This window comes from Oryctolagus cuniculus, chromosome 10 (genome assembly GCF_964237555.1).
Source record: "Oryctolagus cuniculus chromosome 10, mOryCun1.1, whole genome shotgun sequence".
Classification (NCBI taxonomy): Eukaryota; Metazoa; Chordata; class Mammalia; order Lagomorpha; family Leporidae; genus Oryctolagus; species Oryctolagus cuniculus.
Window position 1 is genome coordinate 114702695 of NC_091441.1, and position 25701 is coordinate 114728395.

At 54.0% G+C, this 25701-nt stretch overlaps 2 protein-coding genes and 1 long non-coding RNA gene across 7 annotated transcripts in view; 1 reads left to right on the top strand and 2 right to left on the bottom strand.

Annotated features, from left to right (window-relative positions):
- MKRN2 (makorin ring finger protein 2) overlaps positions 1-8203 on the bottom strand; it is a 27433-nt gene extending 19230 nt beyond the window's left edge. Inside the window, exon 1 of one of the 5 annotated variants that reach the window (XM_008260414.4) lies at positions 8025-8203. In XM_008260414.4, coding sequence (XP_008258636.1) covers positions 8025-8050 — 26 coding nt within the window. In that variant the 5' untranslated portion in view covers positions 8051-8203. The other 4 variants (XM_070051092.1, XM_008260413.4, XM_070051091.1 and 1 more) reach the window with 4 other exon arrangements.
- A 2260-nt stretch (positions 8204-10463) lies between these two features.
- On the bottom strand, positions 10464-18010 carry LOC103349184 (uncharacterized). The gene is made up of 5 exons (XR_007921662.2): positions 17876-18010; positions 17178-17406; positions 13301-13459; positions 12973-13102; positions 10464-11617 (listed from the first exon to the last, which is right to left on the bottom strand). It is a non-coding gene; the product is annotated as an uncharacterized lncRNA (long non-coding RNA).
- Positions 17891-25474, top strand: MKRN2OS (MKRN2 opposite strand). The gene is made up of 4 exons (XM_008260423.4): positions 17891-18186; positions 22411-22460; positions 23354-23516; positions 24862-25474. The coding sequence occupies exons 1-4, from the start codon at positions 17891-17893 to the stop codon at positions 25169-25171; spliced, it is 819 nt and encodes a 272-aa protein (XP_008258645.2). The 3' UTR covers positions 25172-25474.
- Positions 25475-25701: the final 227 nt, after the last annotated feature.

The following is a 25701-nucleotide window of genomic DNA, read 5'->3' on the forward strand; positions in this document are numbered from 1 at the left end:
TCTTTGAAGGTTTGAAAAGTCAGAGAGGCTGGCGCCTGTGGCGCAGGGAATTCAAGTCATGGCCTGCAGCACCTACATCCAATAATGGGCACCAGTTCAAGTTTCGGCTGCTCCATTTCCAATCCAGCTCCTTTTTAATATACCTGGGAAAGCAGCAGAGGATGGCCCAAGTGCTGGGGCCTCTGCACCTACTTGGGAGACCCAGATGAAGGTCCTGGCTCCTGGCTTCTGCCTGGCCTAGCCCTGGGTCACTGCAGCCATTTGGGAAGTGAGCCAGTGGATGGAAGATCTGTGTCTCTCCTCTCTAATTCTGCCTTTCAAATAAATAGTCTGAATGACAGAGAGGTTAATTTCACAAATAATGGAATAGAACAGGTTCCAAGTCCCTACACAAACAGTTCCTCAAAAGTGAGATCTACTGGCCGGTGTTGCAGCACAAGGGGTTAAGCTGCTGCCTGCAATGCAGGTATCCCATATGGGCACTGGTGCATGTCCTGACTGCTCCACTTCTAATCCAGTTCTCTACTAATGGCCATGGAAAGCAACGGAACATGGCCCAAGTGTTTGGGCCCCTACTACCCAGGTGGAAGACCCAAATGAAGCTTCTGGCTTCAGCCTGGCTCAGCCTTGGCTGATGTGGCCATTTGGGGAATAAACCAGAAGACGGGAAGTATGCTCTTTCTTTCAAATAAATCTTAAAAAAAAAAAAAAAAAAAAAAAGTGGGGGGAGGGATGAAGTGCAGCAAATTAAGCTGCCACTTGGGATGTTTGCATCTCATATCAGAGTGCCTGGAACTGAGTTCCACCTCTACCTTAAAAAAAAAAAAAAAGATTTATGTATTTATTTGAAAGGCAGAGCTACAGAGAGGCAGAGGCAGAAAGAGAGAGAGGTATTCCATCTGCTGGTTCACTCCCCAGATGGCCACAACAGCCAGAGCTGAGCCAATCTGAAGCCAAGAGTCAGGAGCTTCTTCCAAGCCTCCCAAACAGGTACAAGGGCCCAAGGACTTGGGCCACCTTCCACTGCTTTCCCAGGCCATAAGCAGAGAGCTAGATTGGAAGTGGAGCAGCCAGGACCTGAACTGGCACCCATATGGGATACCAGCATTGCAGGCAGTGGCTTTACCTGCTACCCCACAGCGTCAGCCCTCACCTCCACTTTTGATCCAGTTTCTTGCATGCATATCTTGGGAGGCAACTGATGATGGCTCGTGTACTTGGGTCCCTGCCACCAACACAGGAGATACAGATGAAGTCTCTGGCTCCTGGCTGTGGCCTGGCCCAGCCCAGCTGCTGTGGCCATAAGGGAATTAATCAGTGGATGAATAATATCGCTCTCCCACTATGCCTTTAAAAATTTTTTTTTTTTTTTTTTTTTTTTTTTTTTTTTAAGATTTAATGTAGGGGCTGGTGCTGTGGTGTAAAGCCACTGCCTGCAGTGCCGGCATCCCATATGGGCTCCAATTCGAGACCCAGCTGCTCCACTTCCAATCTAGCTCTCTGCTATAGCCTGGCATAGCAGAAGATGGCCCAAGTCCTTGGGCCCCTCCACCCGCATGGGAGACCCGGAAGAAGCTCCTGGCTCCTGGCTTTGGATTGGTACAGCTCCACTGTTGCAGCCAACTGGGTAATTAACCAGAGGATGGAAGGCCTCTCTGTCTCTCCTCCTCTCTGTGTGTAAATCTTTCAAATAAATAAATCTTTAAAAAAAAAAATAAAAAGACTTACTGTATTGAAAGTCAGAGTGTGAACATGTGAGAAAGAGAGAGAGAGATTGATCTTCCACCTACTGGTTCACTTCCCAGATTGGCTGCTATGGCCAGGGCTGGGCCGGACCAAAGCCAGGAGCCCGGGGCTTTTTACTGGTTTCCCACGTTGGGGCAGTGACCCAAGCACTTGAGCCATCTTCCACAGCTTTCCCAGGCCATTAGCAGAGAGCTGGATCGGAAGTGGAGCAGCTGAGTATTCAATCAGTGGCAATATGGGATGCCAGTGCTGCAAGTGGCAGCCTTAACCAGTAGGCCACGATGCTGGCCCCCAAACTTTTTTTAAAAAGTGAAATCCAATAACTATTTCATAAGTTACTTTGTTTTTTAAAAAAGAAATTAGACCAGAAAGGTTCCTGAAAGAACCAGGGTAGAAGACCACCAGAGGTACTCCACCAGATACTGTTTGTTCATCAGGCAGCAAAACAAAACATTGTTTTAGGTAGTGGTGGCCTAAGAGGATGAGTTTGGTAATCCTACCACCTCCTCCCATATATCCTTTTCAGAAAACCTGCCATTTAAGCTGCACTAATTAGCTTTTCCATTAAAAGACTGAATATTTGACCGCAGTTAGAGCTTCTAGTCACTTATAAGCTACTGACTTCCTGCAAACTGCTTCATTTCTAATAAGTCACTGAGCTGAGATTCAAATTATTTTTCAATGTTTACTTATTTCTTTGAAAGGCAGAACCCAGACAAGACATGCAAACACACCTATCATCCGCTGGTTTGCCCCCAAATTGTCCCCAATAGCCAGAAGCCTTGAAATCCTCCCAGGTCTTCCATGTACATGGCAACTTGAGTCCTCACGGGCTGCTTCCCAGAGCAGCCTTAGCAGGAAGCTAGATTGGAGTGTGGCGCTGGGACATGAGCCCAAGCACTCTGATACAGTATGCATGTGTCTCCAGCAGCACAGCCCACTGTGTGAGCTGCAATTCAAATAGGTTTAAAAATAACTTCTAGATCACCATCAATGTCCTCAAGAAAGGCCAGTGTGAAACTGCTGTTAAACAGAAGGCGGAAGCATCCCAGTCCTATTTTGGTAGCACACGGTACCACTTCCATCCCCAGGCACAGCTTTCCCTCTCCATCTACGTTCCACTTTTACTCTGCAATGAACTTGCCACAGCTCAGCCTTCCTGGTGAGGCACACAGCATGAGACTCAGAGTAGGGAGGTTCCTTCTGGGGGCCATTCCACCATGACTGTCTCAGCACAGCTATGATGCAGCAGGGGTTCTCAGGCTCACCATGACAAAAGCTGCAGGTGAGGGCTGAGTCCAACACAATCAGTTGGGCCCCTCTCTTTAGCAAAATACTGTGACAGATCACCTCCCAGTGAGTGGGTGATTGCATGCCCAGTGACACCCTTCTCGACGTTTTCCCGCACAGTTTCACAGGCTGGGACGTTATGGCTGCGCTGCTTCTGACGGCAGATCGTTGAGGAAAAGGAGCCAACTGTGCTAGGCTTGAAACGAATGCATTAATTAGAGGTGGGCTGAAATAAAGTGCTGTAAATTGAAGACAGCAAAGTCAAATCGCTGGCTTTGTGACCTGGGGCAAATTATTTCCATCTCCAAGCCTCGGTTATTCTACCTATAATTCTGGTTAAAAAGAAAAAACAAAGATTTATTTATTGGAAAGGCAGAGCATGAGAAGACAGAGAGCTGGTTCATTCCCCAATGGCTGCAATAGCCAGGGCTGTGCTAGGCAGAAGCCAGGAGCCATCAACCCCACCTGGGTCTCCCGGGCAGATGACAGGAACCCAAGCATTTGCGCTATCATCTGCGGCTTCCCCAGGCACATGAACAGAGAGCTGGATATGAAGTGGTGCCCTGATATGGGTTGCTGGTGTCACAGGCAGTGGCTTAACCCACTGTGCCAACGCCTGGCCCCTCTAATTTGGCTATGATAATCACACTCACTGCAGACTACTGCAACAGACTACTCAGAACACACAGGAAACACATTAAGGTGGTTTGCAGCCACCATTAAAAATTTTTTTTTTTAACATTTATTTTATTTTCCTGAAAGAGTTACAGAGAGAGGAAGCGACACAGAGAGAGAGGTCTTCCATTCGCTGGGTCACTCCCCAAATGGCCAACAGTTGGAGCTGGGCCGATCCAAAGCCAGGAGCTTCCTCCAGGTCTCCAACGCGGGCACAAGGGCCTAAGAACATGGGCCACCCTCCACTACTTTTCCAGGCAATCAGCAGGTAGCTGGAACAGAAGTGGAGCTGTCGGGAATCGAACCAGTGCCCATATGGGATGCCAGAGCCACAGGCTAGGGCTTTAACCCACTGTTCCACAGCATAGGCCCCAATACTATTTAATTTTGAACCAGCCCTGCTGGCCAGGCCTTAACACCCTCGTCTCAGGGAGGAGGAAACCAGAACCCAGAATTACCAAACTCAGGGGCTCAAGCTCTTCCGACTACACACTGGCTGACAAGACCTCCCAGGTTTTGTCTCTTTCCAAGACTCAAAGCTTATAGGTTTGACTATTTTAGGAAACCAAAAATCTAGGTCTTGCACTAGAAATTATGAAGTGAAGGGAACTTCTTATCCCACCAGGAAGCAGAGAAGTAAGCTGGTTACTGTGGCTGGCGTCGTGGTGCAGGCGTTAGGCTGCCGCCTATGACTCTGGCACTCTGTGTCAGAGCGCCAGTTTAAGTCCTGGCTGCTCCACGTTTGATCCAGCTCCCTGCTAAAGCACCTGGGCAAAGTAGTAGACGATGACCCACATACTGGGCCCCTGCCACGCACGTAGAGAGCCAGAGAAGGTTCCAGGTTCCTGGCTTCAGCTAGGACCAGCTCCGGCCATCGTAGCCATTTGGGGAGTATATGAGCAGATGGAAGAATGCTTTCTTGGGTTCTTCTCCCTCTCATTGTCTCTAATTCTGCCTTTTCAAATAAATAAATCTTTAAAAAAAAAAAACACCACCATATTCTGCTGCCACTCAGAATAAACACACATCACAATTATAATCTACAACAAACCTAAAACACTTTCTGATCTGAAATAAACCAAAGATAAAACAGCCAAGACCCTGTTAAAAGTTAACCACCACCCCCCCCGCCCCAAATCATACTCTTTCAAGTTACCAGCGTCTGGAGATAAGGCTTTTGTGAATAAAAAATAAAGTGAGAAGAGCTTCCCACCATGCAAAGCTCTTCCAGTGTAGATGTGGTACTCTAATAGTACCACATAGTAATAATAACTTCAGTCCTATTCTGGGTTTCACCGGCAAGTTAGTCTCTGGGGGGTCCGCCTTGCTCACATCCTTGTGCAAGGAAATTTCTCTCCCTTCCCATGTGTCTTCGGTTCTTTCACAGGAGCAGAGTAGATTCAGCTGGAAAACTCCCCTCAGCAGAGAAGCTTCAGCATTTCTGACTTACTGGAGGCCGCATGGCCTGAAAGCTCCAGCACCACACTTCTGCCGCCTGGACAGTGCTGACCTTGGGCCAGACACTGCCTGCTGAAGGTCCGTTTCCCGACCTGAGGCAGGGTTGGTTGCTGGATCGGTGTCTGCCCAAGACAGCACCTCACAGAGCCGCAGCCCACACCTCTTCAGACCCTAGCAGAAGAGATCCCTTCCCGACAACAGCCTGCACAGCACCCTGACCTATAGACACAATTAAAGCTTTGTCAGGCTACCTCTTGGAACAGAAGGAAAAAACCAAGATGATCCTGGTTGAAGTTCTTGTGCCTGCACAGACAGACAAAATTTTGGACAAACCTCTTGTCCTTCTAATCCTAAAGTTTCCATATCTTTAAAAACAGGTATTACTGGGGATGGCATTGTGGCACAGCAGGGAAAGCCCTGCCTGCAGCGCCGCCAAGCCACATGGGCGCCAGTTTGAGTCCTGGCTGCTCTACTTCCAATGCCGCTCTCTGCTATGGCCTGGGAAAGCAGCAGAAGATCACACAACTCCTTGGGCCCCTGCACCCGCATGGGAGACCTAGAAGAAGCTCCTGGCTCCTGGCTTCGGATCAGCGCAGCTCTGGCCATTGCAGCCCTCTGGGGAGTGAGCCAGTGGATGGAAGACTCTCTCTCTCTCTCTCTCTCTCTGCTTCTCCTCTCTCTGTGTAACTCTGACTTTCAAAATAAATAAATAAAATCTTAAACAAACAAACAGATATTAGACAGAGCGGAGCTTCATGTACAAAGCATTACATAAATATGCAGCATTTTGTGGAAACATCTTAGGAACACGCCAGGAATGGGAATGGCAGAATTAAAGCATCAAGTGACTGGAGGAAAAGAGGATTTCTGGGTAATAAGAATCTCCTTGTAATGACAATGGCCTCAGGACACTTCCTCTGAAAGGGGAAAGCATATCAAATAAAAATAATTAACATACACATAAATCTTCAAGAAAGAACTAATACTAACACTAATGCTAATACTTTACCTGCTGGCACTGTGGCCCAGCAGGTAAAGCCACTGCCTGCAGTGCTGACATCCCATATGGGTGCCAGTTCCAGTCTCGGCTGCTCCGTTTCCAATGCAGCTCTCTGCTATGGCCTGGGAAGGTAGTGGAGAATGGTCCAGGTCCTTGGGTCCCTGTACCTGCACAGGGGGCCTGGAAGAAGCTCCTGGCTTCGGATTGGTCCAGTTATGGCCATTGAAGCCATTTGGGGAGTGGAAGACCTTCCTCTCTCTATGCTTCTCTGTAACTCTCCCTTTCAAATAAATAAATATTTAAAAAATAAATCAGTGGCTGGTGTCGTGGTATAGCGGGTTAAGCCACCGCCTGAGGTGGCAGCATCCCCTGTGACCATCAGTTCGAATCCCAGCTGCTCCACTTCAGATCCAGCTCCCTGGCTAATGCTCCTGGGAAAATGAGAGCATGGCCCAAGTCCCTGGATCCCAAGTCCCTGGATCCCTGTCACCCATGTGTAACACCTGGATGAAATGCTGGGCTCCTGGTTTGTGGATTAGCGGATTTCTCTCTCTCTCTCTGTTCCTTCCTCTAATTCTTTCAAATGAGCAAACATTTAAAAAAATAAAATCAGTACCGGTTGAGTATTCCCCCGCAGAAGTGTCTCAAATTACAGATGGAGGGGGCAGCGCTGTGGCAAAACGGCATAAACCAGGCCTGAAGCACCAGCATCCCAGATGTGCGCCAGTTTGAGTCCCGGCCACTCCACTTCTGATCCACCTATCTATCTGCTCATGTGCCTGTGCCTGGGACAGCAGAAGAAGGTGCCGGTCCTGGGCCCCCACCCCCTCTGGGAGACCTGGAGGAGGCTCCTGGCTCCCACCTGGCCCAGCACTGGCCTCTGCAACTGAGGAGAGGAGCTAAGCAGCAGATGGAACATCACCTATCTCTTCCCCCTCTCTCCCGAACTCCTTCAAATAAGTGAAATAAACCTTTAAAAAGCGTCTTGCGGATGGGCCCCCCGTCTCATGTTTCACCTGAAACCAGTTTTACACGATGTTTGTAATAATTTCACGCACGAGGTAGGCTTCCACGGTGGAGAACTTCCCACGAGTGGCGTGTCCTGTTAGTGCCCAAAAGCTCAGGCCTTCGGACACTGGGATTTCTGACCCGCATTTCCCAAGCACACAATGCAGCAGGCGCAGATCCCAGCACCGGCGAAGCCCAAGCTGCGAGGGCGCCGCACAACCGGGGCGAACCACTTCTAGCTCCACACCCCGGTACCCGCCGAGCTCCTCGGCGTCGTCGGTCTTCTAGCCGGAGCCCCCTCCCCTGGCCCCGCGGCTCGTACACCCGCGTCTCAGCAAGACAAGGGCTATCCCCTAACACCGCCCAGACCCACCGCGAGACAGGAACGCCGTGTGCCGGTCGGCGCTTCTGCGATGATAAACGCACCAGAACCGTGTGGGGCGCCCAGCAGACTCCCAGCAAGGGCTCGGGGCCGCCATTAACCGTCCGGCTGCATCCGGGGTCCTCACTCCAGGGAAGCCCCAGCTTCTGCGAGGTCCTGGAAATCCATGAACCACCTCACCCCGCGCCGCGGCCCCCGGCCTCGGGCCCGGGCCGCCGCCTCCAGCCCAGAGCCCTGCCCGGCGCCGAGCACCCACGGCGGTCTCCCCGGCGGCGCTAAGCACGCGACGCGACCCCAAAGCCTCCGGATCCCCGCCTCGGGCCGCGAACGAACAGCTGAGTAACTTTCCACAGAGCCCCGTTCCCGCCTCAGTTTCCCCGGCTGGCTGACCGCCGCGCCGACAGCCGCCCAGGGCCCCGCGGAGCGGCCCCGGCACTGCCGGACGCCGCGGCGCCGCGCACTGACCTGCAAGTGACCTGCTTGGTGCTCATGGCGGCCGGGCTGGGGGGGCCGTCGTCGCGCCGCCGCCTCTCGCTGCCGCCGCCGCCGCCTCGGCCTCGGCCTGGCCCATCCCGCGCAGCCGCGTCACGCCGGCGCACGCCACCCCCTCGCGTGCGGCGCCCTTGCAGCGCCGGCCGGAAACCTCGCCGCCGTCACAATTGGTTCCGCATCCGGGGCGGGGCCCGGCGGTCCCCTCTCGCCGGCACTCGGTGTCCGCGTCCAGGCCCCCGGAGCGGGAGCGGGCTGGCCGCCCAGGCTGACTGGGGTCACTGTGGCGCCACAGTGCCTCCCTCTCCCCGGAACCTCGGCTCCCGCAGGCGGCGTTTGCCCCCCGCACTCCTCTGCGGGCCTGTGCCTGCTGAGCGGAGACCCCCGAGTTAGCCCCGACGCTGGCCTCTACCCCGCGTTCCCACCCCACGGCCTTGCCCGTCTAGGCGCCTGCTGCCTCACAAAATCTGTTCTTAGAACGCAAATCGGATCACGCCATCCACCTCCACTATTTCTGTGATTTCTTCCTGCTTTAAAAAAAAAAAGTCTCCATTAAAAAAAAATCTGACATACTTTATTTTATAATCATAATGTTGACCCCGCACTAAGAACTCAAAGAAAACAAAAACGAGACGCAGACTATGTAAGTGCGCAAAACACGCACGCTGAGGCCGGTGAGGCCGGCACCCCCTGTCCCAGGCCCTGCCGGCCAGCTTCCCGCCACAGTGGCCCGTGCCCTGCACGTGGGAGGCCGGGCGGTTCCCGCTCGGCTGCTTCTGCCCTTGGCCTCGCCCGGCCCCGGCTATGGTGGAGGAGTGACCTCGGGGATGGAGGGTTCTCCTCCCCACCCCACCACCCCGCCTCAAATAGGTCTTGAAAAAACAACAAGCACGTGCCTCTGAATTTTTCACTCATGAAACCGCGTCTACAAGGGCTGTCGCCAAGTAACCAACCCCTAGCAGGAGGAAAGCCTCGTGTATCCGGGCCGGTGGAGACTGGGCAGGCATCCCTCCCTGGAGAAATGGCTGCCTGGGCTCTCGCAGCAAGGGAGAGGGCCCATGCAGGATGTGGACTAGAACAAGGGGGAGCGGAAGGGCTCTTCCTGCTGGAACAGCAGGCTGCTTCTTCAGGGCACGTTCACAAATCGACTGCCAGTCCCTGCGCTGTGACACTGCCCCCGGCCACCAGGACAACGGTGCAAGATCAGCCCCCCCCCCCCCCCCCCATCCTCTAAACACAGGCTGGCACAGAGACTGCCTCAGAGTCCCTGCCCTAATCCTCTCCTCCGGTTACAAAGCCACCAGCAGGATCAGAGATCATTATCAGCCTCCCACAGGCTCCCTTAGCCTCCCTAAGGGCCTGCTGCTTTTCACCCATGGCCAGCGCAGTTTCACTGGTTCTTCCTCTTTGTATACATGAAATAGGCACTTCTGACCGACACACCGCATCTGAGATTTTTTCCATGTTATCGTGCAGAGCTGTGTGTTCTTTCACCTTCCAGGAAAAACATTGAATCTTCCAGTGCGTGGCCATCACACACACGTGCGACTGCTTAGGGAGGGACCCACTGATGGTGAAGGACTCCCCCAGCTGCCCGGCAGGCTAACATCCCATAATAGTCATTTGTCTTTCCGTTGCACAGTAGCTCGCTGTCCCACAATAGCTGTCTTTGGTGAAGCTCTGCTGTGCTGTGCTTTTTAAGCTCCCTGATAAAACCAGACAGAACCAGCTGCAGCCCGGATTTTGACTGGAGTCTGCTTGGAGAGATTCAGAAGGATCCAGAATGACCAGTTACCGATGCACCCCAGGGTGTGCGTGAGTAGGAAGCTGGCAAGGGAAGCAAAGCCAGGCAGTCCAATAGGAGGCGCAGCTGTTCCAACTGGCATCTTAATTGCTAGGCCAAATGCCTGCCCACAGCAGCCATCTTTGAACATGTGACCCAGGTAAAAGCAGGCCGTGAATGCCCGTGCTCAAGAACTTACCCCACCTCTTCTCCTGTGCACCTGCCATGTTCTGTCCTGGTTTCACTCTGTGAATTCCCAAACCTATTCTGAACAGAGACATGAATTTTTCTTCCATTTGCCCCCCCCCCCCAAGATTTATTTGGTTCACTTCCCCAGATGACCCCAACAGCCAGGGCTGGGACAGGCTGAAGCCAGGAGCCAGGACCTGTTTCCAGGTCTCCCATATGGGTGCTAGGGGCCCAAACACTTGGGCCATCTTCTGCTGCATTCCCAGGTCATCAGCAGGGAGCTGGATCAGAAGTGGAGCAGCTGGGACGTGGGATGCCAGCATCGTAGGCAGTGGCTTAACTTGCTGCACCACAGTGCCAGCCTTCTTCGCCCATCCTAGCACCAACGCCAGATTCTTTGACTCACTTGTAATAGCAATTGACATGAGGCCAACACACAACCCAGACAAGGTTTATTGTGGGCTTAAGCTTGGACACAGCACCATGGGGAAAAAGTTCTACTGACTGGCTCAACGAGGGTTCAGGGCAGGGGTTTTTAATCACATGAGGAGGCATGGTGGTGCCCCTTTGGCACGTGGCACTTTGACGGGGACCCAGCTTGGAGTTCTGGCCTACCCCCTCAGTACATGGCACCTGGATTCGCACCTGTGCACCCAGCCTGCTGTTCTGTTGTATTTCTTGCACGCAGCATGCTCAATATGTCAGTGTTGTGCAACATGAACCCCCATTGGGGTACTCTGGGCGGAAGTTAAGGTTAAGGTGCAGTTAAGGTGCGGACACTCATTTCTTCTGATTGGTTTGGAGCTGAGTGGAATGACCTTTGGTTGGAGATAGAGCCATGTCAGGGTGGAAGATTTCTTTATTCTTTTATTTATGAAGGCAGGTGACATACACACACACACAGGTCTTCCCTCCACAGGTTCACTTCCAAAATTGTTACAACAGTCAGTGCTGGGCCAGGCCTAAACTGGGATCCAGGAACTCCATTGATCAACCGTCAGCTGTCTTTGGATTTGCATCAAGTGTAGTTGGATTCACACCATCTCAGCTGCTTTCTTTGCATTCATAGCCTCCGCCATTTGAACCTTACCTTCCAGTCCCTGTCTTCCTCTGCATTCGGTCTTTGCCATGACTCTGCCATCCTTTCTTTACTACTAATGCACTTAGTGATTCTCTTTACAAATCTGTGAGTGCTTACCCTGGGGATGTAGTGAGCATCCGTAACTTAGTAACCTCTACCTGGAATTAGTGCTTGTCCCTCTCCATTCCCAAGCAAACCACTACGACTGCGCCTTCCACTTCCCCACTTCTCGCCATGTGTGCTGCTGCTGTCACTTTCATTACCTTGTGTGCATGTTTTAAGTCCCTGGAAACCATGATTAACGTTGTTTTGCAACTGAGTAGTCTTCAGCCCTTTCAGTAATTCCAGGCTTCTGAGGCCCGTGTTCGGCCGGGCAGTTCAGCATCAGTCGGGACATCCACGTCCCATTTTGGAGTGCGTGGGTTCAACGCCCGCCTGCAGCTTCCGATTCCAGCTGCCTGCTAGTGCACACCTTGGAGGCCGCAGAGATGGCTCAAGTAGTTGAGTTTCTGACACCTGCAAGGGAGACCTGGATTGAGTTCTTGGTTCCTGGCTTTGGCCTCATCCCAGCCTTGGCCACTGCAGGCTTTTAGGGAGTGAATCAGCATATGACAGGGCTCTGTCTCAAATTAAAAAAAAAAAAAAAAAAAAAAAAAAAAAAACAGGGGAAAAGCACGAGGGAGTATCACTCCCTCCTTTTAAAAATTCATAGTTTTGTTTTTTAAGAGCGGTCTGTGGCCGGCGCAGCTCAATAGGCTAATCCTCCATCCTCTGCCTGCGGCGCCGGCACACTGGGTTCTAGTCCCAGTCGGGGCGCCGGATTCTGTCCCGCTTGCCCCTCTTCCAGGCCAGCTCTCTGCTATGGCCCGGGAGTGCAGTGGAGGATGACCCAAGTGCTTGGGCCCTGCACCCGCATGGGAGACCAGGAAGCACCTGGCTCCTGGCTTCAGATCAGCGTGGTGCACCGGCTCTAGCAGTCATTGGAGGGTGAACCAACGGCAAAGGAAGACCTTTCTCACTGTCCCTCTCTCTTTCTCACTGTCCACTCTGCCTGTCAAAAAAAAAAAAAAGCAAGGTGAGTGGAAAGCAAGGAGAGTCCTCCACTCCTTGCCCCCAACATGGGCACCAGCTCCTTGGCCCCTCACCTCCCCCAGCCTGTACCACAGCGGTGGCTGTACAGCCACCAGTCAATATGCACATCGCTCTTACCCAAAGCCCACAGCGCACCCCGCGGTTCACCTTTGTACAGGATACTCTGTGGATGTCTCTGAGCCTGCAGTAACACACACCTACCAGTGCAGTGCCTCGCAGAGCCGTGTCCCGGTCCTAAACACCCACCCCAACCCGGCGCTCTGCCAGTGCGGTCCCTGCTCCCCCAGCTGCTGGGAGGCACTGAGCTTGTCACCGGCTGCGGGGTCTTGCCTGACCCAGAATGTCACAGAATTGGAATCTCACAGTAGGTGGCCTTTTCAGACTCACTTATTGCACTTAACAATAAGCACTTAAGCTTCCTCCGACGGGGAGGGTGTTTGGCCCAGCAGTTAAAACACCCGCATCCTATATCGGAGTGCCTGGGTTCGAGCCCCAGCTCTGCTCCCGATTCCAGCTTTCTGCTAGCGTGCACCCTGGGAAGCAGCAGGTGATGGCTCCAATAGTCGGTTCCTGCCACACACACGGGAGACCTGGATGGAGCCCCTGGCTTTCTGGCCCAGTAGGGCCCAGGTCCGGCTGTTGCAGGCATTTGGAGAGAACTGGTGGAGGGGAGACCTCTCTGTCTCTCAAATAAATTTTTAAAAAAATTAAGACTACAGTGTCTTTCCTTGGCTTGACAGCTCACTGAACACTACTGTGTGTCTGGTTTTCCCACTCACCTGCTGAAGAGCATCCTGGGGGCTTCCCAAATCTGGCAGTGAGGAAGGAAGCTGCTACAGAGGGCTGTGGGTGGGTCTTCCTGCAGACGCAAGTCTTCACTCCCTTGGGAAAGTATCCAGGAGCACAAAGCTGAGCCAGATGGTAAATTTATTTATTTTAAAGACATTTATTTGAAATGCAGAATTATAGAAAGGGAAGGAGGGGGAGAGAGAGAGAGAAAGAAGGAGGAGGAGGAGGAGGGGGAAGAGGAAGAGGAGGAGGGAGTAGAAGACAAAGAAGAAGAAGGAGGAGGAGGAGGGAGGGATGGAGGGAGGGAGAGAGAGAGACCTTCCATTTGCTGGTTCGTTCTCTGGCCACTCAGGTCTGGGCCAGGCAGAAGTCAGGAGCCCGGAAGTTGGATCGGAAGTGGCACAGCCAGGACATCAACCAGTGCCCACGCAGGAAGCCGGCATTTCAGGTGGTGTCTCAACATGCTGCTCCACAATGCTGGCCCCAAGATTAAATATATTTTTGTAAGAAACTGTTGGGGGACTGGCACAGTGTTTTGGATTTTAATCAACGAAATAGCATAGAGTCCATCACCAGAAACGTTTCCCACAAGAAACAGACATTAAAGTTACAGGGCACTAGACGCTGACTCAACTCCATACAAAGAAAGAGAGAGGACCAGAACGAGAACCACATAAATACAAGTAAATGCAAAGACAACATGAGTACATTTTTGTTTGATTATACCTGGTTTTTTGTTTTTGTTTTTGTTTTTACAACCTAGCTGGATTGGAAGCAGAGGCAGGACTTGATCCCACACACTCTGATATGGGGTGTGGGTGTCCCAATGGCAGCTTATCCCTCTGTTACAATGTCCACTCTGGCAAGAGAGTTAAATGGCAGACTAGACAATATATATTCAGGGGCTGGCGCTGTGGCATAGTAGGTTAAGCTTCTGCCTGCAGCACTGGCATCTCGTATGTGGGCACTGGTTCAAGTCCTGGCTGCTCTGCTTCCGATCCAGCTTCCCGCGAATGGCTTGGGAAAGCGGTAGAAGATGATCCAAGAGCTTGGGCCCCTGCACCCATGTGAGAGACCCAGAAGTTCCTGGATCCTGGCTTCAGTCTGGTCCAGCTTGGGACACTGCAGGCTGGACAAGGACACTTGGGAAATGGACCAGTGGAGGGAAGATCTCTCTTTCTGTCTATCCCTCTCTCTGTCTTTAACTCTGCCTCTCAAATCAATCTGTCTGTCTGTCTGTCTGTCTATCTATCTATCATCTTCAGCACACACCAAAAAAGGCAGTAATAGAAGAACAAAGCAAAGAGGAACAAGGAAGACATAAAACCTGGACTGAGCTCCTGGCTCCCAGCTTCAGCCCCAACTCAGTCTTAGCTGTTGCTGGCACTGGGGAGTGAACCGCGCACGGGAACTCTATCTGCCTCTCATTCTGTCTTCCACATAAACTAAAAAATATTTTTCTGAAAAGAGAATAAATAGTAAGCAAACAGCAATCAGAAGAGAGCTGGCTCACACAAAACAGATGTCATGACAGAAACGTTTACTGGAGATGAAGACGAGTGTGTATAATGCTGAAAGGGCCACCCCACTAAGGTAACCTCGTAAGTATACATGCACCCCGAAGAGCCCCAGAATGCAAGAGGCAGACTCCCAGAATGTCAGCAAGAAGTGGTCAAGTTCAATATCGGTTGGAAACATCAAGACTCCACCTGCAGTCTGACAGACCAGAGCGAGGAAGCCACTGGAGGCTCTTGGGGTCGGGGAGGAACACAGGAGTCGGTTACACAAGCCAAAGGAGGGACAACCTGAGCTTCAGAGAGCAGAACCAGTGCATTTGGTGGAAACCATTAGACACGTCTGCATCTGTGACTTCCTAGTGCTATCTATGGGAAAGGCTGGGAGAACCAACGGGGCGTCTTCCAGAGACAGCCTCAGTGAGAAGTGGGTGAGGAAGCAGGCTGGGTGAGGAGCTGGGGCTCACAGCTTCCTCAGAGCGTCACTCCAGCGAATGTATGCAGGGAAAGCGAACCACGGACTTAGAAGGCTCACCGTGGCCACCTGCAGTGAACGAAGAGCTGTCGGCTCGAGAACAAATGGCCACCAACAGCAAACAGTGATGGGCCGCTGCTGTGGCTCAGCGGGTTCAGCTACCACTTGCAACCCAGCACCACACATCAGGGTGCCTGGCTGTTTGGGGTCCTGCACCCATGTGGGAGACCTGGCTGGAGTTCCTGGCTCCTGGCTTTGGCCTGGTCCACACTTGGCTGTGGTAAGCCATCTGGGGAGTGAACCAGTGGGTGAAAGATTGTTCTCTCTCTGTCACTCTGCCTTTCAAACAAAGAAATAAATAACTTTTTTTTTTTTTTTTTAAAAAAAGGGTGAAGGCCAGACATGATGTGCTCTCAGATGAACGAAGGCGCTGCCACCTGCTGTCTCTGGAGGCACCTGCCACTCTGCAAGGCACGCACAGGACAGAGCAGGTGCTGAGCCAGACCACAACCATGCATTCAGCACCGTCAGGCTGTGGGAGAGGATGCAGGCGTTGCGGGCGTCACAGGTGTAAGGACGAGAAGAGCAGGAGAGGGGAGCCCGGAGGCTGCAGAATCATTCCCAAACTTTAAATGGGCTGGCCTGGAGCACTACGGGTGTGCACGTGAGTGATGAAACCTAAGAGAACCGCAGCAGTGACTGCTTTAAAGTGATGTTACTCCGGGAGGGATCGTGGGAGGGCGACTCTCAGCACTGAGCAGCCTTTTTAAAAGTTTGTTGATTTGAAAGGCAGAGTGACAGAGAGATGGAGGGAGAGAGGACTTCCATCTGCTGGTTCACTCCCCATTGTGTGCTCTACAGCCAGAGGAGGGCCAGTCTGAAGGCAGGAGCCAGAACCACCAGCCAGGTTTCCCCTGTGGGTGGCAGAGGTACTTGACCTAGCCACCTGCTGCCACCTAAGCACATTATTAGCAGGAAGCTGGGTTAGCAGCAGAGATGGGATTCCACTCCAGACACCGGATATGGGATGCTGGTGTCGGATGCGGCTCCCCAGTGACCAGTGTGGATGTTACTAGGGGTTCATATGAAAATAACTCACCAGGCCGCACATTTCCTCTGTGTAATCTTCTATATCTATCTCTTATAGTAATAATTAATACTATTCAATTTTTAAAAATTTGAGAGAGAGATGGTGAGACACAGATTTCCCACCAACTGGTCTGCTCCTCAAATGCCCATGACGGCCCGGCCAGGGCTGGACCAGGTCAAAGCTGGGAGTGTTCAGTCCAGGTTTCCCACGTGAGTGGCAGGCACCCAATCGCTTGAGTCATCACCACTACCTCCCAGTGTGCACGTTAGCAGGAAGCTGGAATCAGGAGTGGAGCCAGGACTCGGACCCAGCGCCTTGATGATGGGATACGAGTGTCCTAGCTGAGGCTAACTAGTACACCATTTGTCCATCCCAAGATAAAATTTAAAAACATAAGGACAATGTAAGAAAGGATTGAAGGTGCCCACGGTGGCGGGGGGGAACGCTGGTTTGTTACAGATGTTCATCAAGGCACAGGGGTGCCTCAGTCCCTTTTAGAACAGAATCGGCAACCCTTGCTGTTGGTGCTGTGAGAGTGGACACAGTCTCAGCTGAAAGCAGCCTGGGTCACTGAGACAGCCGTGTGGTTCGCACGAATCGGGAGCAACCTCAGGTCCCTGTCACCCGAGCACAGTGTCCGGCCGTGACCCCTCTGTGTGCACTGAGGCACGGGCAGTTTCCTTGCCGTGACCGCCAGGGTCTCTCCTGGCCCTGTGACTGATGTTTCTTATCTCCTAACACTGGAGATGTATTTTCTTGCATTTTGCTGTACTATAATTTATGTATTTTTAAATCTATTTATTTAATTAGGTAATTGATTTGTTTATTTGGAAGACAGAGTAGCAGTGAAAGATCTTTCATCAGCTCATTCACTCCCCAAATGCCTGCAACAGGTTGGGTGAGGCCAGGCCAAGGCCAAGAGCCTGGAACTGGATCAGGATCCCCTGGGTGGGTGGCAGGGACCCAAGCACCTGGGCCATCATTTACTGCCTTCCCAGGTGCATTAGCAGGGTGCTGGGTTGCAAGTGGACTTCGGACCCAGTGCCAGGCACCCTGATACGGGATGCAGGCGCCCTGCCTTCTACTCTATACAATCACAATTAGGAAGCAGCTAACCTTTGTGGCGGGCCCTCGCCGACTCTGCGTGTCCCCATACACACTTCAGGCGGCCGCACTGCAGCCCCACGGCGCCCGCCCTCCGTAGCAAGGAGGACCCACAGCGGCGCGGCGAGGCGGGGACGGGGCACAGCCAAGAGCAGCAGCAGGGGCGGGACCAGGCGCTTCGTTTCCGCCGGTCTTCTCCTCCCGGAGCGGGAAACAAGGGGCGGTCGCCTCTCCCCCGTACCTCCCTGGCAATTGCGGGAAACTGCTTTAAAATCTAAAAATATCACAATGCACGCAGGAAGCTGCACAGCTTGATGCATGCTCACGGACAGAATATTCGCGCGTCATCAGCCGCGGTTAACAGCCAGCACAGACCCCCGGGCCCAGAAACCGCCTCAGCCGACCGCAGCCGCCACTCTTATTTCTAATTGTGTTAAGTGACTTCTACAATATGCAACAGCCTAGAAGGGAGCCGTCACGTATTGGTGCAAAAACAAAGTAATTCGAGAATAAAGGCCACCCTCCAATGCCGAGCTCCCACAGGTTACTGGGAAAAACGAAACCAAGCGGGCGATCCAAGGACAGGGTCCCAGGAGGAGTAGGGGTGAGCAAACGGTCACCGGGAGCCGGGGACTTGGGGACGCGCGGGAGCCCTGCCAAGAGGCACGCTTGGAAACCAGTTTGTGGGGGCGTCCTGGTTAGCGGTTCACCTGCCTGGTTCGGCCATGAGGCTGTCAATCAGGGTGACGTCACGGTCGATCAGGTTAGCCAGGTGCGCGTTTGCGAGGAGAAGAGGAAGCGCCATGCACGGTGCGGAAGCCGGCAAGCCTTTGATTAAAGTCAGCCACTGCGAGAAATGCATCTACAGCTTCGGCGTGCCCCGCCGCTGCCCCCTGTGCCTGCAGGACGTGGGCTCGCGGAAGCTGGAGGAAGCCCCCGTCAGCATCTCCAACCCGTTTGCCGACGGGCACCGGGAGAAGTGCTCGTTCCTGCTCAGGCCGACGCGGGGCTCGTTTCTTAGGTACGGAGCGCGGGCAGGGCTCGGCTGCGCGAGTGGGCCGGTCACTGGCTGCCTGCTCGCCCTCCAGCGTGACGCCCGGGGTCGCCTCTGCACGGCTGGTCGCTTTGGCCCAAATGCATCCCTGGAGGGAGGGCTGGGCGGGCTCTTCCCAGTGTTTTCTGAAAACGCGGCACGGAAATAAGCTCCTCTCTTGTTATTCTACGTTCCGTGAACTTCTGCAGCTCCCTCGCACGCAGCCTGTGGTAGGACCGTGAGAGAAACGCAGGTGTCGGGAGGCGAGCTGGGGAGTGACCCGCGGGTGAACAGGCGCCACCTGCGGTCACTCAGGGACCACAGCCTAAGGGGATGATATTCAAGTGGGCTCTAGACCCGTTTCCCCGTGGCTCTCGGGAAGAATGACTCAGGAACCCAGAGAAACGGCGAGGAGTGGACAGAGGGAGCTGGACTGGCCCCCCCTGCTCCCGCTGCCTGTCCCTGCTCCTGTCTGTGTTGTCTGAGATGACAAGGGCGGGCCAGGGCAGGCGTCACACAGCCCAGTTCTAAGCAGCTGCAGGACCCTGTGTCCCCCTCACAGCCTGCGGGGGCCCAGGTGTCCGGGCACCAGGTCTCAGCGGCACCACAAGCTTGTCCCGTGGGGTTCAGGCCGCCTGCATCAGGGCTGTATAGCCCCGGGCTGCTTCCTAGGAGCCCTGCTTTGTGCTGACTTGGGGTCCTTAACTGTGCAGTCTCACAGCTTCTGACGCTAGTGTTCAAAGTTCAGAATTTGTTTCCGGTAACGCTGGTCGCCGGAACAAACGCCCATGGAGAAGCTCTGTGTGACGTCACAGTGGACAGTCTCAGCCTGCTCTCCACATGCCAGGACTTCACACCGGCTGTCAGCAAGCAGCTTTAAAAAAAATATTTATCATTTACTTATTTAAAAGGGAGAGAGAGAGAGAGAGAGAGAGAGAGAGAGAGAGATCTTCTATCTGCTGGTTCATTTCCCAAATGGCCACAATGGCAGTGGCTGGGCCAGGCTGAAGCCAGGAGCTCCATCAGGGTCTCCCTCATGGGCGCAGGGACCCCAGCACTTGGGCCACCTTCTGCTGCCTTCCCAGACACGTGAGCAGGGAGCTGGATAGGAAGTGGAGCAGGTGGGACTGGTGCCCATATGGGATGCCCCCGTCACAGACGGAAGCTGAATCCACCGTGACACACGCTGGCCTCTGCTTCCCATCGTCAGTCCACTCCCTGAGTGTCTTTTCTTTCTGTTTGTGAAGGGCGTGTTTCCAGGGTCTCTGGCTTGCACAGTCGCTTGAGGAGCCTGCAGTCACTGTTCATTGGACGTTTGCTCTTTTTTTTTTTTTTGACAGGCAGAGTGGACAGTGAGAGAGACAGAGAGAAAGGTCTTCCTTTTGCCGTTGGTTCACCCTCCAATGGCCGCCGTGGCCGGCGCGCTGATCTGATGGCAGGAGCCAGGTACTTCTCCTGGTCTCCCATGGGGTGCAGGGCCCAGGTACTTGGGCCATCCTCCACTGCACTCCCTGGCCACAGCAGAGAGCTGGCCTGGAAGAGGGGCAACCGGGACAGAATCCGGCGCCCCGACTGGGACTAGAACCCGGTGTGCCGGCGCCGCAAGGCGGAGGATTAGCGTAGTGAGCCGCGGCACCGGCTATTTTTTTTGCTCTTTTAACATTTTCCCTTTATCACTGGCTTTCATCCACTTTGTAGTTCTGAGCCTGGACAGGAGCTGTGGCTTCAGTGTGTCCCCAGAGCTCATGTGTGAGAGACGGAATCCTCAGTGCACAGGTGGGGCCTGTACCAGGTGAACTTCCGGGCCCGTGTTGTGGTGTAGCAGGGAAAGCTGCTGCCTGTGACGCCCGCATCACATATGGGCACCGGTTGGGGTCCCAGCTGCTCCATTACCAATCCAGCTCCCTGCTAGTGGCCTAGGAAAGCAGCAGAGGATGGCCCAAGCGCTTAGGCCTCTGCCACCCAAGTGGGAGACCTGGAAGAGGCACTTGGCTTTGGCCTGGCCCAGTACTGGCTGTTGTGGCCATCTGGGGAGTGAACCAATAGATGGAAGATGTCTCTGTAACTCTTTCAAAATAATTAAGTAAATCTTAAGAAAAAAAAAAAAGTGACCTCTCACCTCTCAATGTCCTCACGGATGGGTTAATGCCATCATCCCAGGGTGGGCTCCGGAAGGGCTGCATTTGCCCCCTCCTGTATCTCCCATGCCTGCTCCCCCGCCTTCCTCTAGGGTGGGGGAGGGGTGACGCTATCAGGCCTGTCTTACTCGGCACCTGCAGGGGGAAGTGCTGGTGCTGAGACAGGCTGGGTGCTTTGGTGCCCCCCCCCCCCCGCCCCGTTCTGGTGCTCACAGCAGGGTCTGCAAAAATCTCAAGGGAGCTCCCTGTCCCCATCCCAGGCCCTCTGAGGCCAGCTTCCAGACCCTTTCCTCCCCGCTCACCCGAATTTCCAAGCCCCTGGTTCTGACTGTCACAGCTCGCTCTCAGCTTTACCTACGTGGCTGAGGAGAACCAACAGTGATGTAATGGGATCGCCAAGGTTCTCGTCTAACTAGGTCAGGCTCCCTCAGGGTTTCCACCTCCGGCTGTGCAGGCTGGAGACTGCAGAGGCTCCTGGCCGAGCCGTGGTGGGCACTCACGGTCAGCTGGCACAAAAAACAAAAAACAAAAAGTCTTTTCTGGAAATTAGCAAACTGCAGGGGGGCAAAGACCTCATCTGGCTTGCTGTGTGTCACTGGCCCCGCATGCCCAGTGAATATGTGATGGACCAATGACGGAAGGAAAGGAGGGGAGCCCCCGGCTCGGCCTCTGAACTGGGTGGGGGTGCGGGTGGGGGTCACACAGAAAGCAGCCTGGCAGGCAGCGCTCTGGAGACGCCAGGCAGCCGCCTGTGGCCTCGGCCATGTCAAGGCTGCGACTCTGCTTTTAAGATCTCTGGTCTGAGAAAGGAGCTTTGTGATTTAAAGGTCACCTCTCAAAGTGGCAAGTGGGCTTTGGGCTGCTGACACCACCACATCCCACCCTGCAGTGCCTGCGTTCCAGTCCCGGCTCGGCTCCTGACTCCAGCTTCCTGCTAATTAGCCCCCACGCCCACTGCAGCAGTGATGGGGTCCTGTCACCCACCTGGGGGGCCTGGGCTCAATTACTAGTTGCTACCTTTGGCCTGGTATAATTCTCGCTGACACAGGCATTTGGAGAATAAACAGCATGTAGGAGCACTTTCTGTCAGTCTGTCTTGAATAAATAAATACATTTAAAAAAAAGTAGGAGGGACTCTGGAGCTGCAGTTTAAGCATGTGTCTGACTCATCTGACCCCGTGAGCAGATGCCAGCAGGCACTTACTTTATATTACTTTATACCAGCTTGTTGGGTGTGTGATGACACCCCCATTCTACAGAAGGGAAGCCAAGAGTGCAGGGGAGATGGCTTGCCCCACGTCCCCAAGATGGTGAGTGATGGCCTGGGATTGTACGAGAGTCAATTATGCAGAATTTGTTTCATGGACAGCCTTTTTTTTTTTTAAAAAAAAAAAAGATTTATTTATTTGAGAGGCAGAGTTACAGGCAGAGGGAGAGGGAGAGGGAGAGGGATCTTCCATCCACTGGTTCACTCCCCAGGTAACTGCAGCAGCCAGGTCTGGTCCAGGATGAAGCCAGGAGCTTCTTCCATGTCTCCCACGTGGGTGCAGGGGCCTAAGGATTGGTCCATCTTCCACTGCCTCCCCAGGCCATTCCAGGATGAAGCCAGGAGCTTCTTCCATGTCTCCCACGTGGGTGCAGGGGCCTAAGGATTGGTCCATCTTCCGCTGCCTCCCCAGGCCATTAGCAGGGAGCTGGATTGGAACTGGAGCGGCCAGGACTTTAATGTGGGTTCAGGTGCTGCAGGCGGAGGCTTAACCTACCCTGCCCCAGCGCTGGCCCCTCGCGGACGGTCTTGAGGAAGTAATCCCAGGGAGGGGGCTGTCGGGGAAGAGAAGGGGGGCCCACGAGGCCTCCCGAGCTGCCTCCGGATCCTGGCCCCAGGGTGGAAGCCCAGGAGGAAGGGTCGGAAGAGCTCCCTGGACAGCGCCCTCAGCTGTGCGCTTCACTCAGCAGCGTTCAAACGGGGCTGCCGGGCCCTGCAGCTGCCGGCCAGGTGTGCCGGGGCAGGAGTGGGGCCCGGGTGCACCCCCACTACGGGTCTCCGCTTTTCAACCACGCTTGTTTCTCTCAGGGAGTACGACGGCAGGTCTGATCTGCACGTGGGGGTGACCAACACCAACGGTGAGTGCCTTTCACCCTCACTGTGGTTTCAAAAACCCCACAGAACCCAGGGGGAGGACAGGATGGGGGCCCCTGTGCCCTGAGGGACCTTAGAGCTGCACAGGGAGCCGGGCACGCTGTCCCCCCGAGATGAGAACGAGGTGACAGAGTGCGGCCTTCGTGGACCCCTGGAAGGAGAGGCGGGGGTGGGTGCAGAAACCGAGCGCTGGGCTTTGAACTCAGATTTACCTACTAAGAGTCAGATTTACCACTCATTTGTTTTCGAAGAGAGACTCAGAGCTCCCAGCCACTCCACTCATCCAGTGTCTGCAGCGGCCAGGGCTGGGCCTGGGAAATTCAATCCAGGTCTCCCATGTGGGTGCCGGGCCCCGGGTGCTCGAGCGACTGGTCACCTGCAGTGTGCGCCCAAGGCGCGCACCAGCAGGAAGCGAGGCACTCCAGCACCTGGGGCGGGGGCAGGCATGTTAACGCCAGCTGAGTGCTGGCCCCTCCCACCAGTCCATCACTGGGGTGCACTGCTGACGCAAGCAAACAAGGTAGAGGGTTTGCAAATAGCTCCAACAGCAGGATTGGAGAGGACTGTGCTGGCACCTGTCATTCTCCGTGTCAGGTGGGCAACTTCACAGCAGGTACAAAGGACTTTGTGGGTAACGGGGTGGGCGCGGGGGCTGAGTCTGCATGAGCCCCTCCTGAAGCTGAATCAGTGTCTCAGGAGGCTGGGGGCTGCTTCCTGGACTCATTCTAGAATCTCTCACCTGCCCCTGTCCATTGATCTCTCTCGGTTACACCATGGGAAGGGCCCACGGTGCTTGCTGGATGCTCCTTTCATGGGGCAGTGGTGTTTTGTGTGTATTTTACCTTCAGCCTCTGCACAACTATGGTCTGGTTTGCAGGTGTTGTGTACAATTACAGTATGCACGGCGTCCAGCGGGACGAAGCCGGGTGGGAGCAGAGTCTGGCCGTCCCCTTACTGCAGCCCAACATGTTTGGGCTGATGGACCAGTGGGACAAGTACCTGGAGGACTTCTCCACCTCGGGGGCCTGGCTGCCGCACAGGTACTACAGAGACTCGCCCCAGCCCCACTCGCTGGCCATTGCTGGCCACAGCCCAAACCGAGACACTCGCGCCAGTAACACAACTGAGACAGAGGCGGGGCCTCTCTGGGTTCCCTGCAGAGGGGTCAGCATCATCTCTGTGGTGAAGTGAAAGGACCAGCACCTGCACAACTGGGTGTCTGTACACATATCAGCAAAACTCACCATCGCACAGTCCCTTACAACAAAAATAGGGGCTGGTGCTGTGGCGAAGCGGGTGAAGCCACCATTTGCGGTGTTGGCATCCCAAATGGATGCCCGTTCATGTCCTGGCTGCTCCACTTCTGATCCATCTCTCTGCTATGGCCTGGGAAAGCAGTGGAATATGGCTCAAGTCCTTGGGCCCCTGCACCTACATGGGAGGAAGCTCCTGGCTCCTGGCTTCTGAATGGCTCAGCTCTGTCCGTTGCAGTCATCTGGGGAGTGAACCAGTGGATGAAAGACCTCTCTCTCTCTCTGCCTTTCAAAGGAATAAATAAATCCTAAGACAGTGTTATTTAAAACAAACAAAAGTTGAAACGAGTGTCCAAGCTGTAAAAATAAGGAACGCTCCATTTTTTTAGGGTTGGCAAAAATTTTTTTAAAGAGTTATTTATTTGAAAGGCAGAGTTACAGAGAGGGAGAGGAGAGAGGGAGAGTCAGAGAGGTCTTCCATCTGCAGGTTCACTCCCCAAATGGCCGCAACAGCGTAAGTTGAGCCGATCCGAAGCCAGGAGCCAGGAGCTCCTTCTGGGTCACCCACGTGGGTGCAGGGGCCCAACCAGCCATCTTCTGCTGCGTTCCCAGTTGCATTAGCAGGGCGCTGGATCAGATGTGGAGCAGCTGGGACTCGAATGGGTGCCCATATGGGATGCTGGCACTGCAAATGGTGCCTTAACCCGTTATGCAACAGCGAGGGCCAGCAGTTTTAAAGCTAATTTCTTAGCTCCCACACCCTCAGCTGTCAGAGATGGATAGATTGCTGTCACGCTTCCCTTGACGGGAGTTTAGACTCTGCAGGTATCGTAAATCTTAGGTGAAGGAATTCCACTTCTGAAATCTGGAATTTCATTGAAATCAAGTCCCCCAGATTGGCAGCTGACATGCAACTGAGTGACCGCTCTCAACACCAGGGGTAGCCCATCCCTGCTGACGTGAAGGACCAAGTGGAGATGGCCTAGGCCGCCGTCGCCCCAGAACGGCATGCGCGTGGCCAAGCTTGCAGAGGCCCTGCTCGCTGCCGAGGTTCCCGACTCCTTTGCCAAGTCCTTGGGCAGTGCCAGGGCGGGCGCCCGAGCCTCTCCTGGTGACGCCCTTGTCTTGCAAGGTATGACGAGGAGCAGCACAACTGCTACAGCTACGCCCTCACCTTCATCAACTGCGTCCTGGCCACGGAGGGCAGACAGCCGCTGGACAAGAGCGGGTTCACGGAGAAGTACGTGCTCCCCAAGACAAGGCTGGCATCCAAGTACATCGCACTCTACCGGGCCATAGCAGAGCATGGCTTCTGCGTGGCCGACTGTCCTGACCGAGGCGCCAGCCTGCCTACAGATGCTGAGCACTGGGTGCACGGGCAGGGGGCCGCCACCTCTGCTCAGGAGCATGGATCTCTAAATGCATTTAACTGTGATGAATAGTCTGGTTTTGGGGGTGTAGTGGGTAAGGCCACTGTCAGCGACGCTGGCATCCCGTATGGGCAGCCAGTTTGTGTCCTGGCTGCTCCACTTCCAATCCAGCTCTCTGCTGATGGCCTGGGAAAAGCATCCAAAGATGGCCCAAGTGCTTGGACCCCTGCACCCATGTAGGAGACCCAGAGGGAGCACCTGGTCTCAGTCTGGCCCAGCCCACTGGGGAGAGACCCAGAAGAGGGAAGCTCTGTCTCTCCCTCTTTCTCTGTAACTGACTTTCAAATAAAGAAATCAATATTAAAGAAAAAAAAAGTCTGGTTTTGCTGGAAGCATATCCTGGGTTTGCTTGAAACATATTCAGCCTACTGCAGCACAAGAATTCATAAAGTTAATGAAGCCTGCCCTGGGTCCTAACAAATTAAACGCACAGCAATCAAAGTACAACACGGCTTCCAGGCCAGCCCTCTGCTGTGGCCAGGGAGTGCAGTGGAGGATGGCCCAGGTGCTTGGGCCCTGCACCCCATGGGAGACCAGGAAAA